General features: G+C 45.9%; 1 protein-coding gene across 1 annotated transcript; it reads right to left on the bottom strand.

The window, feature by feature from the left end:
• Window positions 1-1,091: 1,091 nt before the first annotated feature.
• Window positions 1,092-16,197, bottom strand: SMARCB1 (SWI/SNF related, matrix associated, actin dependent regulator of chromatin, subfamily b, member 1). Its single transcript, XM_067307201.1, has 10 exons — window positions 15,987-16,197; window positions 13,611-13,722; window positions 12,924-12,953; window positions 11,322-11,451; window positions 10,584-10,721; window positions 9,766-9,893; window positions 9,037-9,203; window positions 8,429-8,619; window positions 3,567-3,698; window positions 1,092-2,616 (listed from the first exon to the last, which is right to left on the bottom strand). The coding sequence occupies exons 1-10, from the start codon at window positions 16,077-16,079 to the stop codon at window positions 2,577-2,579; spliced, it is 1,161 nt and encodes a 386-aa protein (XP_067163302.1). The 5' UTR covers window positions 16,080-16,197; the 3' UTR covers window positions 1,092-2,576.
• Window positions 16,198-16,320: the final 123 nt, after the last annotated feature.

A 16,320-nucleotide genomic window follows, 5' to 3' on the forward strand; every position in this document is an offset into this window, starting at 1 on the left:
ATGGAGTTGACCATTCTTGCTAGATTGGTGCATGTCTGCTTACACCAGGCCTTAAAGCTATTGGAGTAATACTGCATCAAGCATCATACTTTGGGATAGCTCATATAATGTTGCTGTTTGTCCAGTTATACACTTGCAAAACACCACTAACAAACAGAACCACCATAAGAAATATGAGCAAACAGTGCTGTTGGAGCCTTGTGGCAAGGGAAGATTGAACCACAACCATCCCTATCGAATCCCCTTTGGGGGCTTCCCATGAAACCACTATGTTTATTAAAAATCAGACTTCATCCAAACAAACTATTTTACTGCCATCATGTTTCCCTCTAGGGAGAGGATGAAAGAACAATACAGGTGCTAATCTTGTTCTGGAAGATACAGTGCTACTGGAGGCTAAGCAGCCTCAGAATCAACAGGTGCTTGTTCTGTGCTTTGCTCTTGACCTAATAATGAAGAGCTGGTATTTCAAGCCCTGAAAGGAGTTTGTCTTTAAGGTCTGCAAAAAATCTGTTCTAAATTGAGATGTGTGTGACTTCAAAATGCAAAAGCTGCGCTGATTCTCCCTTGAATGCCTTGGGGGGAGAACAGTAGGCTAAGTTCAGGAGCTGGGATGTGGGCAGCACAGCTACCCCCCAGCTGTTTCTTAGCAGGTAAGTTCTGACAGAGAAAGCCAGCTGAAGTTCTGATCTTTCTGGAGCTTGGCCCCTTTGACTTCCCTGCCTTGCTTCTGGCTGCTTGGAGGGGCAACTCCTACAGTTTCCCTGGGGCCCAAGAGTAGAGGGAGATACCCTTAAGCCTGCTACAGAAGCTGCAGTCCTCATGTCTTTATCAGTCATGCCTGTTGTGAACTTGAAGGTTAAGTAACTACACATTCTACAGCAGTTCAAGAAAAGCACCATGGATGCTAGGTTTAAGGCCATAGCAGTTTCATGCATGTTTTCATAATGTTTCCTGTAGAGGCTGATTGCAGGAGAAGCACTTGATCATAACAAAAACAGGCTGAAGTGTTCTTGGGAAGAACTGGAGTCTTTATATCCACAAGACAAAACATGTTCCGCAACAGACTAAGATGCAGCAGGAGTCCCAGGTTGTGTCACTCTTATGTATTGAAATAACCTTTCAATCTTTGTTATACAAAATAATGTATAGAGTACCACTCTGGCACAGGAGCCTAGGATAAGACTGCAATAATATTATTGCTAAATTGCAAGTTTTAGATTTCTGCAAATAACATCTGGAAGAAGTTCCCTCCCCCTCAGGAATCAGAATGGGCTCTGCTATTACTCAAGCCTAAACACAATAAATTAAGGCCAGAATGTATTTTTTTGACTGTGCTAGCAGTGTGGGTGGATGAGCAAGGATTGTAAAACCTATTGGCTTTATCATAAGGGCCTGAACACAACTGTTGGGCTGCCAGCAAAATCTGCCATGCTTGCAACACTCTTCATTTCCTGGCAGTGAAAGGTAGGAACCCTATCAAAGAGCCAGTGTACCTCTGCAGCAAGGTAGATTCTAATTAGTTTTTTAAGCAAGCTGAAACTTTTTAATCTCACTTCAATGACTTTTCTGTTTTTAAACTCCCCAGGGAAAGACAGGTTGTTTCTGGAGTCACAGAAGCCTGACACCTCAGTACTCAGGGTATTTAAGACCACATGCTGTGTTTGGGTAGAGTTAGTTGTGTGTGCTGTAACTGACTGCCCTCTAACACCCTGACAAGGATCCCAGCAAAGCTACTGGCTGAAGAGGAGTCTCAGTAAGTTATTGCAGGCTGTAACTTTTGTATGAGTTCAGAGACTTTGTTGTTTTCTAACTGCAGTTTTCACAGACAAAAGGCTTGCAAACATGACACTTCAGAAGGTTGACATTTGATAGAAATGAATGTTAAGTTTAACCAGTCATAAGCTGTTTACCTCATCAAGTAAACCAGCTGAACACCTCACCAAGTTAAATTACAGACTGCACCAACTGTGGTAACTGTCTAGGCCAGTCCTTTGCAGAGAATAGTTTGTTCCTTTCTACTTTCAGGTCTCACTATTCCCACTTTCCCTCTGCAGCAAAATGCTTGCAGGCTGTTTTATCCACTAAAGGATGGGATTCAGTTTCCACCATGCCTTACGACAACTGAATGCATGCGGGTGTTCAGCACTACACCCAAAAGCATTAGGCTTTGGGACTGCTCAGTTTCCAGAATAGCAAGAAACGTAAGATTTGATAGTCATTTAGCTTACTGAACTCAACCTAAGTAGTATACATTCCTTTTATTTAAAAAGTTGTCCTAACAGTGCATGTTGCACCTATACAAAAGAATCTTTACACTGTCCACACACAGGTACGTAAGGGCTTCAACAGCTGCCACAGGTCTCAGACAGATCGCATGCTAATGCAGCATTCTCAGTACGTGGCATTTAGATGGAGGGGATGGGGGCAGAAGTCAGCAGTACTGGGAACTGCTTGGCAAGTGGAATGTGCGTCCCCTTTTGGGGACAGAAAGACCCCTGCCAATCCTAGATCCATTTGGGGAGAGGAGTAGGGACAAAGTCTGTAGGAAGACCACCAGTGTCACAACAGGAGGATTACCAGGCTGGAGCAGTATTGGCCAAACGTCTCATGCGCCTAGGAGAGAGAAAGAGGTGTAGTTAGTGCTATGTTACAGTCATGTAAAGTCTTACTGAAACTGACGCTTTCGGGGAGGTTACAGCAGTTCTTTGAACTTCTAAGACAGACTTATTGCCTAGAGAGACTCCCTTGGTCACCTGAGAGTGCCCCTGTTGATAACGCTACGATACGCTGGTTTTCCGCAACTACTGTTCGGGGAATTCTGGTCATTAACTTGGACTGACCCAATCCTACTGTGAACTATTCAAACTGCAGTAGCCGAGAAGCAAAACTATTCTGAATCTGTTAATCTGCAGTAACAAAATTCCCAGGAAAGAGCTGAGCCAGCATATTTACTGTTCCCACAATGCATCTTGTGAAAAGATTCTAGCAGTTCATTTCTACCTGGCAGGAGCAATTTCACCAAGCAGGCCCAAGTGCTCTTGACTGCTTGTGGGCTACTGCTCAGTGGCTCTCTAGAGCAGGCAGAGTTCCTCTTGGAATCACAACAGTGCTCCCATGCCGGCAAACAGGCAGACATCAGTCAGGCTGGAGCTGGGAGCTTGCCCATTCCTACATCAAACAGCACTTTACCCAACATAAAAGGAAGCCTTGTGGCAGGATTCTAGTTAGCATGACAGTGCATGAAGCACTGGTATTTTTGATGAATGCCTTCCTATAGAAACAGATCCCCCTGCAAAAGCAGGGAGCTCAAGAGAAAAGAAAAATAAAACAAAACAAAAACTTTGCTTCAAGCAGGAGATGGTTAAAGCAAAGATTTAAATGTTTGTGGAGCAAGGTGATAACAGTTTAATATCCTGAAGCAAAAGGGATATGAGTTTCTGTTGTGGTGTACGAGTTTGAAATCCTGCCAGTTGGCTCTCAGCAGAAAAAGACAAACATCAAAGCTTTTAACTTCTGTCTTAGAACCAAGCCAGAAAAATAACTGTCTGAACGAGAGGCAGCACCTTGTATTTCTGTCCTGGTCTCTGATCTTCTTCTCCATCTCAGCATCTGTGAGGGTTTCCAGGAGAGGGCACCACTGGTCAGCATCCCCTGTGTTGCGAATGGCAATTTCCACAGTCGGCAAAGGGTTCTCGCTGCAGTGGCAGGGCAGAAGGCAACAATGCAACATTCATCAGTGGTCTGACCGTGCACTCCTCTGGGTTACTGGCCCAGGTGTAAGACACGAGGACAACGGAGCGTCATTTAAAGTATTTCAGTCCTGCTAAGCGTTCCTTCTTAGCCTTGCTCAGCACAGGCTGGCTCCTGAAGTATGCCACGGGCTGGCCATTACAATCTTGTGGAGCCTGGCGTTTCTGGGAGACCAACTATCATCATCTCCTTTCAGCACTGCAGAGGGGATTTGTCAGAGCAACTGCAGCTGAAGCAGTTCCCTCCTCGCAACGGCCCATTACGTAACTGGCTGACAGTGTTCAAACTGAATAAGCACAGGCAAAGTTCATACCAGTTTATTAACGCTGGGAGCTTCTCCCAAAGCAGTTTTTGGGCAGGGAATGTTAACAGGGCTCTTAATCTAGCTTTGTCATTCTGCAACGCAGACTTCCCAGCTGTAATTTGGTTAGTACACCTCTAACAGCTCTTCCCTGGCAGCTCGTGGCAGAAGTCTAGCTTCCTAAAGATGGGAGCCTGATAGCAGAACAAGTTTTGTTCTCCCAATTTTCATAGAAAGGGTAGTCTTTTAGGACCTGCTGTTTCAACTAAAGGCTGTGGCCATGAGATAACCCACACTTGTGCTAGTCCCCGCACAGGCAATGGAATGCCAGACTCTGTCCCAGATCACAAGATCTGCTCCTTGGAGATCTCTCTGCCCTGAACAGCTGTATGACCACATGCACAAAAGTGTTTACTGCTTCACTAGCCACTTTTCAGCAAAAATCAACAGGAACTGACCATGAGTAGCTTCCCAAATATTAACAGTGGAGCTGGAAGCCCAGCATAAATACAGATGACCCTCAGAATGTAAATGTTTGCTTTGAATTCTAGAAAGTGGCTCAGCCTGAACTGCGCAAAGTGTATGTGCAAAAAGAGGGCTCCTGCAGGTGTGCGCACACACATCCGGCCCCTTCCGCAGCAACATTCCTCTGTGCAGGGGGTTTCAGCACTTAGGCACAGCCATCTCATCCACAGGAAGGAACTAAACTGCTGATCGCCATGGGAACAGACTGTGTCTGCATCAAAGCTATTAATCTAGAATAACAAGTCTTCAAAATAACACTACAATGAAAAATTCAGCCAAAGCCTTCTATATCTGATCCTGGGAGGAAGCGTTAGTCAAATCTACTTGCAGCATCTCCAATGTCCACTAAGCAACACTTGAAAACAGGCATTTCAGCTTAACTCCAAATTGCTACAAATTCCAGACAAATTGCTAGATCTCAACTTTTTTTTGTTATTGTTTTTTTGTTTTTTGTTTTTTCCGGTATGGTTTATACCTCATTTACCGTGCTCAGCCCTGTGCACTCCCCCCTCCCCCCTTAAAAAACCAACAAACCACAAGAGGACAGTGCTGCTGGCAGAATGACTGCAAAATGCACTGTCAGCTGCAGGATTCCCAGTGGAGCAAGGCACTCCCTCTGCTGGGGTCCAAGCCTCTGGCAGTAGAGTCATGGGCACGCTAATGCAGCCAACAGGACAGTGAAGCATCTTCCTCTGGAAAGGGCAACTCCTCAGACATGCGGGCTCAGTGGGTGGGAGCACTGCATGTGCCCCCACTAGAAACGCTTAGCACCAGGACGGGAAACACCGTAGCACACTATCCCCCTGCAAATCCCATTACCTGCCTGCTTCCAGTCCTGCCACTTCTTTGGGGCTTTCAGGCTCTCTTTGTTTTGCACAGAGTGGACCAGCTGAAAGAATTGCCCTGGATTTCCTCAACTTTCCTCAAGACAATTTCACCTCTCCCTCAGATGATTAAGAGCCACATGACTTCTCAAACTCCCAGTCCCTGGAGATATTAAGGTTCTTTTGATACAGCTAAAGCAGACTGTTTCCCTACATCAATGGAATGTCTCTGGAGCAACGACCACTCCTGTGGTTTGAGAATTCAGGAACTAACCAACCACAGAACCCAAATATCATTAATCACAGGAAGGTTTCAAAGTACTCCTTTGCTGGCAGAGAAATTGGAAGAGGAGGACATGTTTGTACTAAGACACAAAACAAGGTTTTAATTAGCTTGTTTCCCCCCCCACCCCTGAACAGCTCGTGTCCATGTACTTTGTTCTGTTGGGGTTCCCTTCCTCTTCTCCGAGTCTCCCCCTTGCAATATTACAGCAGTCTAAAGAAAGTCTCAAATCTACCTACTTTAACTATCCTAAGTGGAAGAACTCTTTAGTAATCAGGGCCAGATATACATCTTTACAGATATCAACAGCAGACTGGCATTAATCTGAAATAGCTGACGGCCTGGGCAGTTTTGAATAAAACCTTACTTGCTATGAGCTAGAAAGACTCATGGGAAGCAAACAGCTGATGGGAGAACTGCCTCCCCCCCAAACAGTTAACCTACACCGACTGCTTTCCTAACTCAGGTATCTCCAACAGGAGGAGGACAAGAGGGAGGGAGAGGATTCAGTCCATGTTCAAAACCTGCCTCTGAAACATCAAATGACAAGAATTGAGAACAAATACTCTGTATGTTGGGAGGCATTAGAATGACACATGATAAGAAGTTGAAGTGAATTAACTGGGAAAGTAAATAAACAAATTGTGGGTAGAAAAGAGAGCTTCCTGTCCAGCATGGTGTGAGCAGGGCCACCTCCCTACTTCAAGAAAGAGGATATGGAAAAGAAAGCTCAAACTCCTGGGTGTTCTCAGGCAACATGGCTAAAACCACAGTCTGCAAGAAGGCCTACTAACCTTTCTGGAAGAGAACTTGCTTGCCAGCATAGCTAGCTTAAACTATAGCCATTTTCTCTGCAGACCAAAGTATACTTCACATTGGCTCCAAGGATTGTGTCTAGCAACAGGGAAGCTTTCACTGTCTGCTCCTGCAGGCCATAATGCAGACAGTGCAGTGGGTTATTATGGAGCCCAACAGCAAGGGAGAAGAGGCAGTGGTAAAGGTATCAGATCCCTATCTATTACCCTCCAGTTCCCATCATTTCTCAGTAATGCACATTCCCAATTATTCCATTATTAGTTTGATTTGGTCCTACACTGGATCTGCAAGTATCAGTCAGTTGTTGTGAATGGAGAGGTAGAAGTCACCTCCCCCACCTCCATGGGACATCAGTGGGACGGACACACCATCTAATACCTTCACTAGAAGAGTTTAATCTCCAAGCGATAGAGAGCCTCTTTCCATTCTCTAATATGAGCCACTCTGGGGCTTTTTGGAGTTGTTAAAAATTTTCTGAATGAAAATAACCTCTGGAAGAAGCAGAGCAAGACTAGTAAAAGAGCAGCTGGTCCAGAGCAGATGAGTGCCCACTTTCCAAGCAGGCAGCAGAAGGCCGACCAGACAAGAAAGCCTCGGAGGGAGGAGCAGATCTCACCATGGCGGCCAGCTGCCCTGGCGCAGCCAGCCGGCTGCCTCATAGCCTCCAGCTCCTCCTCACTCACCTGCACAGCAACTGCTCATTGTGCTCTCCCTGGGGTAAGAGGGGGCTGGACTCAGTTCCCCTTGTCAGCAACATACTGAGGATAACATCAGTACAGTAACTCACCACAGAGCACTGCTCAGCACAACTGGAAATGATTACCACTAAGACAAGTTACAAACCTGACTAATCAAACCAGACATCGCTGCATTCCAGCTACGAGAAGGGCCTATGATCCAGCCAGCTTTAATTCAGCCAGGGTAGTGAGCTACAGTTCGAATCAGTCTTAGCTCAAAGCACCAAAGCTTAAGTGAGGGCATGGTCTGAGTCGAGCAAAGCTGGGGAAACAGAAATGTGTCTGGGGCTGATCATTACCATAGATTAGAAGAGGGAGGCACAAGGCAAAGTCACCATTGATTATGATGGTATTGATTATTCTGTGGCAAAAGCTGACATTTCATCATCAATATTCAGTCCTGGAATATATTACACCCGATACAATACCCCTTGAGGACAAGCTGACCGATTCACACCACATTCTACTTTAGAACAAAATACATAAGGCACTAGATCACACCGCTTCATTTGTTCGTCAGGCAGCCAGCGACACCCGAGAGCCATGTCCAAGGGAGACGTGACCTAAGTTACACAGGCGTCACTAGCATTCAGGATGCTTTGGTTAGTTCCAGCCCTATCTATGGCACTTGAACTCCTGTTATCCATAAGAGTCCCCCCATTTTAGACAAGCAATATGCTCCGTTTCCCTACCATGTCTTGTACACCTCACCCACAAAACCTAATCTAACCCTCCTGGTATGTGTGACATAGTAGCCACTTCAAGGCAGACAGCCACCAACAACAGTGAGAAAAAAAGGAAACTGTCCAAGCTGCCAACCTTGCACAACCAGTGGTCTTTAAAAGATACTGGTTCTATGGGAATTGCCTTTTTTATTGCCAGGAAACATACAAAAGGATGTCCAAGTAAGAAAAGGTCTTTAACTGCCCCTACTTATTTCTCATTTGATAAGCTTTCTTACAAAGAAGGTGGTTTTAGGTGCTAGTGAGCACATAACCTGAGAAGCCAAGTACTGTTACCATGCAAAAATTCTTTAAAGAAGACAGAACAGGTGCAAGCCATCATCAGGACCAATTTCAAATGAAACGCTTGCTACATCAGGTCAGCTGTTCAAAGATGCATTGATGCTAAAGGCTATGAAGCAAGAACATGCATCCACATCCACACTAGTAAAATGACAGTTCTGTACCTGAAGGCGTATGTCTTCTGATGCCAACTCAGCTGTCCCCGGATGCTGTAGGCTATAGTGGTGACAAACTCCCCACCCAGGCCAAGCTCTGAGCACAGCTTCAAGGCAAACTTCTCTGGTGAATTCTCCTTCTCTGACATGTCCCATTCAAACTGGTCTACAAGGGAGATGTTCCCTACGTGGATGTTTAGCTAGAGAGAAGGGAAGAAACATGAGTCGATTGTTTCCATCTCTTGCAATAGCTGGTCAAAGGTAATTTAACATGGACAAGAGAAGCAGAGACAAATTCTAGTTCACCGCATTTGCAGAGCTCCTGAACCAAATTCTTTAATTCCAGTAGGGTGAAGACGACTCAGCTTTGTTCATCAAGGTTCAGCTCTTCCAAAAGGACACCACAATGCTTTAACTGAACTCTTTCATCATCTCATGGATATTTAGTAATCTGCCACCTTGGTGCTGTCCTCAACATAAAGGGCAAAAGTAATCTGGACACAGGACTGGAACTAAGAGTTCCTAAGCTCTGAAGGAAACCTTTGTACTTTTCTTCCTCTATAACATAACCAGACAAATGATTTGGCTTCTGTCCTACCACCGCCTTCTTGTATTACCTTAATAATAACTCGTTGATCTGACTGGTCTTCTAGAATACTGTCAGTTGGGTACGACTCTATCTGTTGTCGGATGGCAGAGGCAATAGCAGGGACAAAGGTCAGAGGATTCAAATCCAGGTCATCACAAAGAATCTCAGAGAACATTTCTGGGGTCATTAGCTTTTCTGATACAGAACAAGAACGAACAGACATCATTAAATTTCTCAGCAATGTCCTCCACTTACAGAATACACAAAATTAAGCCTATAGTGTAAAGAGAGGAATCCCAAATACATCATCTTTTGCTGTTAGAAGGGTGTTTAGTTTCAGGTTTGCAAGAACACGTGCGCACTGACTCATGGACTTGAACTAACAGCCTTTATTTGCTTCATGGAGACAACATAGCTATAGCCTAATAATTCACATACATAAAGGAGCCATACACATTAAGTGTTTAAGGTATCTCAGCTAACAGAATAGTTTCATTAGGCTGCTGAACTGGGTCAGGAGAACAGGCCGGTTAAACACTTCAAGTTACACATCTCCAGGAATGACTGCAACCCATAGAAGTGGCACAGCATCCACTAAGAGACCTGACAGCTGAAAAGAGTCCACCTAACTGGGAGGGCTTTAAATCTCTATGTATATGGGGTGAGGACATGCACATCCATGCTTGCTCTCTTTTCATATTCTGTGATGGATGCAACTCTCTCTCTCCACCCTCAGGAAACTCTCCTTCCTACCTACCATTCATGTTCCACGTAAACGCATCTCTGAGTTTCTGCCCATCAATTTCCATATCGAGCCTGATTGGAACCAGAACCTCTGGCTGGGATGCATTCTCATGGATCACTGCTGGGTCATGGTCATCAAAGCTAATACAAAAAGCAATAACACAGTGTATGAAACTCAGAAATGATACACCTGGCACCTGGAGAAGGAAGGCACTGTTTGCTGGAAGCAGTCCCCATACTCCAGCTCCCCTGTCAGTCTTTATGTAGACTCCTCAACACAAGCTTACAGGACTACGGCAACCAACACCAAATTTCTTTATCACCTTTTATCGCATACATCATAACGCATTCCTGCAAATAAAGTAAAGAAGCCTTTCCAGGGTTAGCTTTTGTCTTGGTCTCAACTGCTCTATAGAAAACAGAAGTTAGTTATGAGCCACAGCAGCATTTTCCAGTGAGGAAATTAGATATAAAGTTACTGGAATATGTCAGTGAGAGGAAGTCTCAGTCCTTCACAGAGAGGATTTGCACATCCTTCAAGTGACAACTGTGCAGCAAATCAGTGGAAAATCCAAGGAACCTATCAGGAAAAGAATGAACAATTTCCCTGACAAAAGGAAAGCTTCCTCTTTGAGAGATGCCTGAACCATGGCTGGCTGCTGTATGGAAGAGCCTCAAGACATACAGTTTAACTAAGAACCTGTAGATCAGGAACATATAGGTCTTTTGTCAGAGATAAATCAGAACATTATAGTAACACATCAGCACTACCCTGGCAGTGCATCATGTCCGTAATGGTTTCCAGTTATCAGAAGCAGGCAGCTGTCTTACCAGAGAGGAAAAGTCCTCTTCTTATCCCTGCCCATGCGATTCCTGTTGATCGTTGTTGAGCATGGCACCGCATCCAGGTGATGAGAGCTGTTGGGCAGGGTTGGCACCCACTGGTTGTTCCTCTTTGCCTTCTGTTCCCTGAAGAAGGAGACTATATGTTCAACTGTACACTGTGAACATCACTGCTATTATTTGAGGAATGGTATGGCTTTCATCTTTAAGTCCTACTATGAAATCCTGCCATTTTATTCTGGAACCTAAACCAATATTGTTCCACTTAGAACTCATGTTCCACACTAGCCTCTAGAAAGCCCATCCTCCAGCTCACAGTTGTTCATTGCATACAAATCCAGGTGTGCCTTTATAAATATCAGGTTCGTATTTGGATTTTCTGTCTATACTTTATAAGGAGACTGCTGAGAAATGCAACTGCTCCAAAAGACAGTGCAGAAAGTGTTCTGCAAAACACCCATTCGACTTGAACAGAGTAATTGCAAAAAGAGCAATATCATCAAATGTTGATGTTTTCCTTCTTATGTGGGCAATAACTTAATCCTTCCACTCTGGAGATCTTCATTTGCCCAACACCACAAATGTTTTTGTTAGCACAGACTGGCAAGCACCCCTCTGCACGATGGGTTTATGCAATTTCTAATGGGACAGGACAGTGCTTCTTGTCCAACCCGACATCTTCCAAGCAACTCTGTTTCAGTCTCAGCCCTCGCTGATGCTCGTTACCTGAGGTAGGTGGGAGGTTCTGTGCTGATGGACACCGCCTTATACTTCTCATCATTTCCATCCAAGATCTCTTCCACTTCAGAGGCTTTTAACAGCGTCACACTAGTGGCTAATGTTGTATAGCCATGATCTATCACCAGGAAAGATGCCAATAGTTAAACATGGAAAACAGTGTTATATAGCAATATAGCATTAGTAGGATTCATAGTAATAGGCTCCCCCTGCCATGTAGGTGGGACTAAAATAGGTTACAAGTTGGAGTGAACGTGTCCCCCAAAAGCGCTTTGGACTTCAGTCATCCTCACACAGATGCTGAATTTTAGAGGAAGGTTTTGAGAAGGCATTTTGTACACGTGGGATAAATGGAGATCACAGAAATTTCCACTGCCACTTCTGAACTGCCAGAAGCCCTCACTCTCCCTCACACACCAGGATGCTCTGCTACTTGGATAGATGACTTGCACTGCAGCAACTAAAAGCCCAGCCACGGTATGCGGCACTAAACAAATATAATCTAGTTTTGACATCCATATAAACAGAGGAAACAAATGTGACTTCCTTTTGGGGGTGAGGGTATCTTAGTTAATAAACAGCAATCCCTACTAAAAAGCTTAGGAAAGAAATACAATGCAGTAGGCAAAAAAGAGTATGACACCTTTGAATGGCTGCACAGTGACAAAGCAAAGATTTGTGAAAGGCATCAATATCTCTTTACCTTGTATAACTATCCTGTTTACTCTGTTAAAAATATCTTTCATTTGGACTAAGGGTCCAGACACAGGAGGGTTAGAATTACATGAGCTTCCCTCAGGTATTCTTGTCACTGTAGCTCACAATAGTGCACACTAACCTTACTCTGTAGATTGGATTTACCAGAAAACTCTGGAAGCTGTACTGTGCTTCTAGCATGGGGAGACAGCAGTCCAGACAACTAAAACATGACTTTTACCAACCACAGATGAGCCTAGTTCTTTCAGGGTGGAAGGTGTTTATAAAGTCTGGTCATTTCTTTTATGAAATTTACTTAAGATAGAAAGCAATGCTAGCAAAACCCAAAACTTCAGAAAAAGAAGTCCTTGAATCCTTATAAAGTATTAGATAAGCATTAAATCTAATATGCTTTTACTTAAGGGAAATCACATGATTTAGCTCTGCACACCTAGAATCTGCTGAAATGATGTTAAATCTCTTCCACAGCCTTTCAGGATGAAAAGGCCCAGGAAATCATAAATCCTCGGTGAACTCAAAGGTTTGAAATAGAGAGACAATGATCAACACAAAACTGAGTGGCTGAACAGACACATCAGAAATTACTGAAAGGTAAGTATTCTTCAGCAAAGGAGCACAAACTGGGAAGACTTGGGGAAGGGGCAAAAACCTTGAGACAGATCTGGCTGAACTGCAGAGACCGTGTGTACTTGGAGAGTCCATAACATTCTGGGAAGGAAAAGTTAAGCACATGATCAGGATGCACAATTAGAGCAACCACAAAGAGAGATCAGAGGAAGAAGATTAGACGTTTTAACAGCACCAAAAGTCAAAAAGTCACAGCAGAGATTCTTTCTCTAGCAAAGCTAAGAATAACACACAGATAAGACTTACATCTTCTGGGACTGTGAGATCGCTGGTTTTCTGTTGGAGAAAGAAAAAAAAAAAAAAGCAATGAGTCAGCAGGATACTTGGAGAAGACGACATTAAGTCCATAATGAATCATTTTTATTATGCTCTAGTCTAAAGAGCATACAACAGATTATTCTGCTAAGAAATTTGAAATTTAACTTCTTGATATTAGTATCCATGAAGAATAACACTGAGACAGCAGTATTCTCACTATGACAGTTACATCAGTAGTAACACACCACCAAATTCTGGCAGTCATAAATATTCATTCTCTGCAAGAGGTAAGGTTAAGTAAAGAATCACACTTTCAACAGCACATCCTGGTAACCTTCCTGCCAGTGTGGCAAAAGGGACAAAGATGTCCCCGCCTTTGTCAACAGCACACCATAAAACCCTCTTCTAGAATGGCTTTTGATTTGTGATGAATGCAGTTGATCGCAGAAAAGCCATGATGTACATTTGATTTTAGAACATTTTTGATCACTTCAGGTTCTCTGCTAGGTAGAACCAGAAGCTACTAGTGCCGTCGCTGCATAGTCCTCCATCACTGAAGCAATCTGAAGCGATTTGCACAGCCCTAAAGATGTACAAGCTTCTGAATCTCCAGACACAGTTTTTCAAGGCAATCCTCCAGACTTCAGTATTGGGAATATTTACTCATCTTCTTACCGTGTGAAGATGCCACTATCTTCTTCCTCTCTTCCACTGTGGCTAGTCGCCTCCACAGTGAGGGATATCTCTTGTACAGGGAACCCCGGAACATACGCAGATAATTCCCCACCTACAAGGAGAAATGGGGAGACATGGCCTGGAAAAAATATTCCATCTAGAAAGACTTTTAGCAGAACCTGAAGCAAATTCAGGACTTCGTATTGACAACTGGGACCTCTAAAGAGGATTTTTTTTTTTTTGCTTTTGCTGAAAGACTCATTATATAGCATCACATTTTTTGCAGCAATACAGAAAACAAAGCTTTTATCAGCATTTATTTCACTAGTCTGATAAGAAAAAACTCCCATCCATTGACAATAATCCATTTAATAGGAAAATCCATTCATTTTCATGTATTTGAACAATCTAATGTTTCCTCTACTCCAATTACTGTTTCAATGGACAGTGCTCCATAGGATTACATCAAACCAGATACCCAGCTCTCCACCTATATTGTTTTTACTTTGAACCTCTGTGCCATCCAGACATTGCTTGGATAGAGCAAAAGCCCAGAGACCTGCCTTGGATTTTATTTCAAATTCTTTGAACACACAGAACACGAACACTGCCAACCATCCTCTCTCAAATTTACTTAGAATCTGTAAAGTAGTTCCACTCTCCCTTGGTGCAAGATTCACACCCATACTGAAAGCTACACCAAGACTTGCTAAACAACTATTTCTAGACTACAAAACTAAAATTTTAGACTGGTAATACACTTGCAGACTGCCATACAACAGGTTTTTTGTTCTTTGTTTGACAAGATTCATTTTGGTCCTAAGATCTAATTTCAGATAACTGTTAATCTTATCTGTTGCTCTACACCGCTCATCAACAGACAGAAATTAGCTGGTAGATAAAAAGGCAACCCTGTTTCCCCCTTCTACACATCTGGTATTGCAAACTCGCAGATTAGCTGACTGCAGTTACAGCTCTTCCTGTAAACATTTCACATGCTATCAAGAGAGTGAGTGATCTTGAGCCCCTGCTCAACATGTACAGTTGGCAATTTAAGCTGTCCAAGATTTCTTGTCCTACATCAAGCGGGGCTGAAACATGTTCTTTTCCTGTTTGCAACTGTAATCATTTCTATGCTTCTTCCTTCACTAAGTCTAGCCTTCAGGGAGAAGCCTCTCAGCGCAAGAGAACACTGTTTCTGCAAATACACTGGGGTGCTGAAACTCTATGCAAGGCTGAAGAAGCTGCACTGGCTGAATCTTGTTGTTATTACTAAGCACAAAGGCTATGTTGACTTAAATCACCTCACAGCATCTGAAATAATCCAAAGTGTTTGAACAAGCATGCTACAAAAAGAAATCACAACTAGAGTATCAGGCCAGAAAGCACAGCAACTCTCAAGCGGAAAGGAGCAGGCCATAAAATTGGGGCCCGAGGCTGTGACCTGAAGAGGAACCAGCCTATATATACCACGACGTATATACACATAGGTGACTTGTGAGAGTCGCTCTCGCCGGGAGCGCTGGTCCCAGCAGAGGTGAGATGTCCTGGGACCGCATGCCGTGCCGCGCTGCCCGGCGAGAGCCCAGCCTGCGGCCCACGCAGCAGCCGCCAGCGCGCGGCACAGAGGGCCTGTGGGGCTGGCAGTGCCACCCCCGGGCGGGATCCCTTCCCGGGTGCAAGGGGGGGTGGGGGGGGGCTCCCCAGTGGCCCCTGCGCGAGCCCCCCACGAGCTCCCAGGTCACAGATCCTCCCCGAGCCTTGACACCACTTCCCCCCCATTGCGAGCGGGCTCCCCACAGCCCCTGCCACACTGAGCCCAGCTCCACCATGCTCCCTGCAGCCCCCCCCCATAGCTCCTTATGGCCCTCCCAAGTCCAGCCCCCCCATAGCTCCCCCAAACCTACCCCCCCAAGCCCATCCCCCCATAGCTCCCCCCAGCCCAGCCCCCCGTAGCTCCCTACAGACCCTCTGGAGCCCAGCCCCCCCCCAACTCCTCCTGAGCCCAGTACTCCTCCATGGCCCCACCCCACCCCAGGGACCCCTAGAGCTTCCCACAGCACGCCTCCCCTCTCCAAACCCAACCCCCACAGCCCCCCACGGCGCCCCCCCAGCTCAACACCCCACAACTCCCCCCAGCCCCCCCGAGTCCAGCCATCCCCAGAGCTCCCCCCCAGCCCCCCAGGCTTCCACCGAGCCCAGCCCCCCACGGCTCCGCACGCCCCTCGCCCCAATACCCCATAGCTCCCCGCAGCCCCCCCATAGCTTCCCGCAGCCCCCCCAGCCCCCAGCTCCCCTCGCCGCCAGGCCCCCCATAGCCCCCCCGGGCCGGGCCGGGCCGCGCCATTGTGCGCGGGGCCGCGCGTCCCACCACACCTCGGAGCCGATCATGTAGAACTCGCCGTCCTCCTCCAGCTGGAACTTGACGGGCTTCTGCCCGAAGGTCTTGCTCAGCGCCATCATCATCATCGTGGCGGCGGCGTGGGGGGGCGGCGGCGGCGCCCGCGGTCCTGAGCGAGGCGGGGGGAGGCCGGCGGCAGCGAGGGCAGCTACGACGGGCAGCGCCGCGGCCTAGTCCGGGCGCCGCCCCGCGCATGCGTCGGCGCGCCCCGCCCCCGCCGGCCGGGCCTTAAAGGAGCCGCGGGCGCCAAAAGAGGCCGTGCGTGGCAGTTGCCTCCGCGGTGCCCCCTCGCCGCCCCCTCCCCCGGGG

Source organism: Apteryx mantelli, chromosome 17 (genome assembly GCF_036417845.1).
Source record: "Apteryx mantelli isolate bAptMan1 chromosome 17, bAptMan1.hap1, whole genome shotgun sequence".
NCBI lineage: Eukaryota > Metazoa > Chordata > Aves > Apterygiformes > Apterygidae > Apteryx > Apteryx mantelli.

What these genes read in the sequence shown, in the direction of transcription:
- SMARCB1 (XM_067307201.1), bottom strand. Translation starts at nt 16,079, where the DNA reads ATGATGATGATGGCGCTGAGCAAGACCTTCGGGCAGAAGCCCGTCAAG. An exon ending in TCTACATGATCGGCTCCGAG is followed by an intron (nt 13,723 to 15,986) that starts GTGTGGTGGGAC and finishes TTCTCCTTGTAG; the next exon opens with GTGGGGAATTATCTGCGTAT. An exon ending in ATCTCACAGTCCCAGAAGAT is followed by an intron (nt 11,452 to 12,923) that starts GTAAGTCTTATC and finishes TCCTGGTGATAG; the next exon opens with ATCATGGCTATACAACATTA.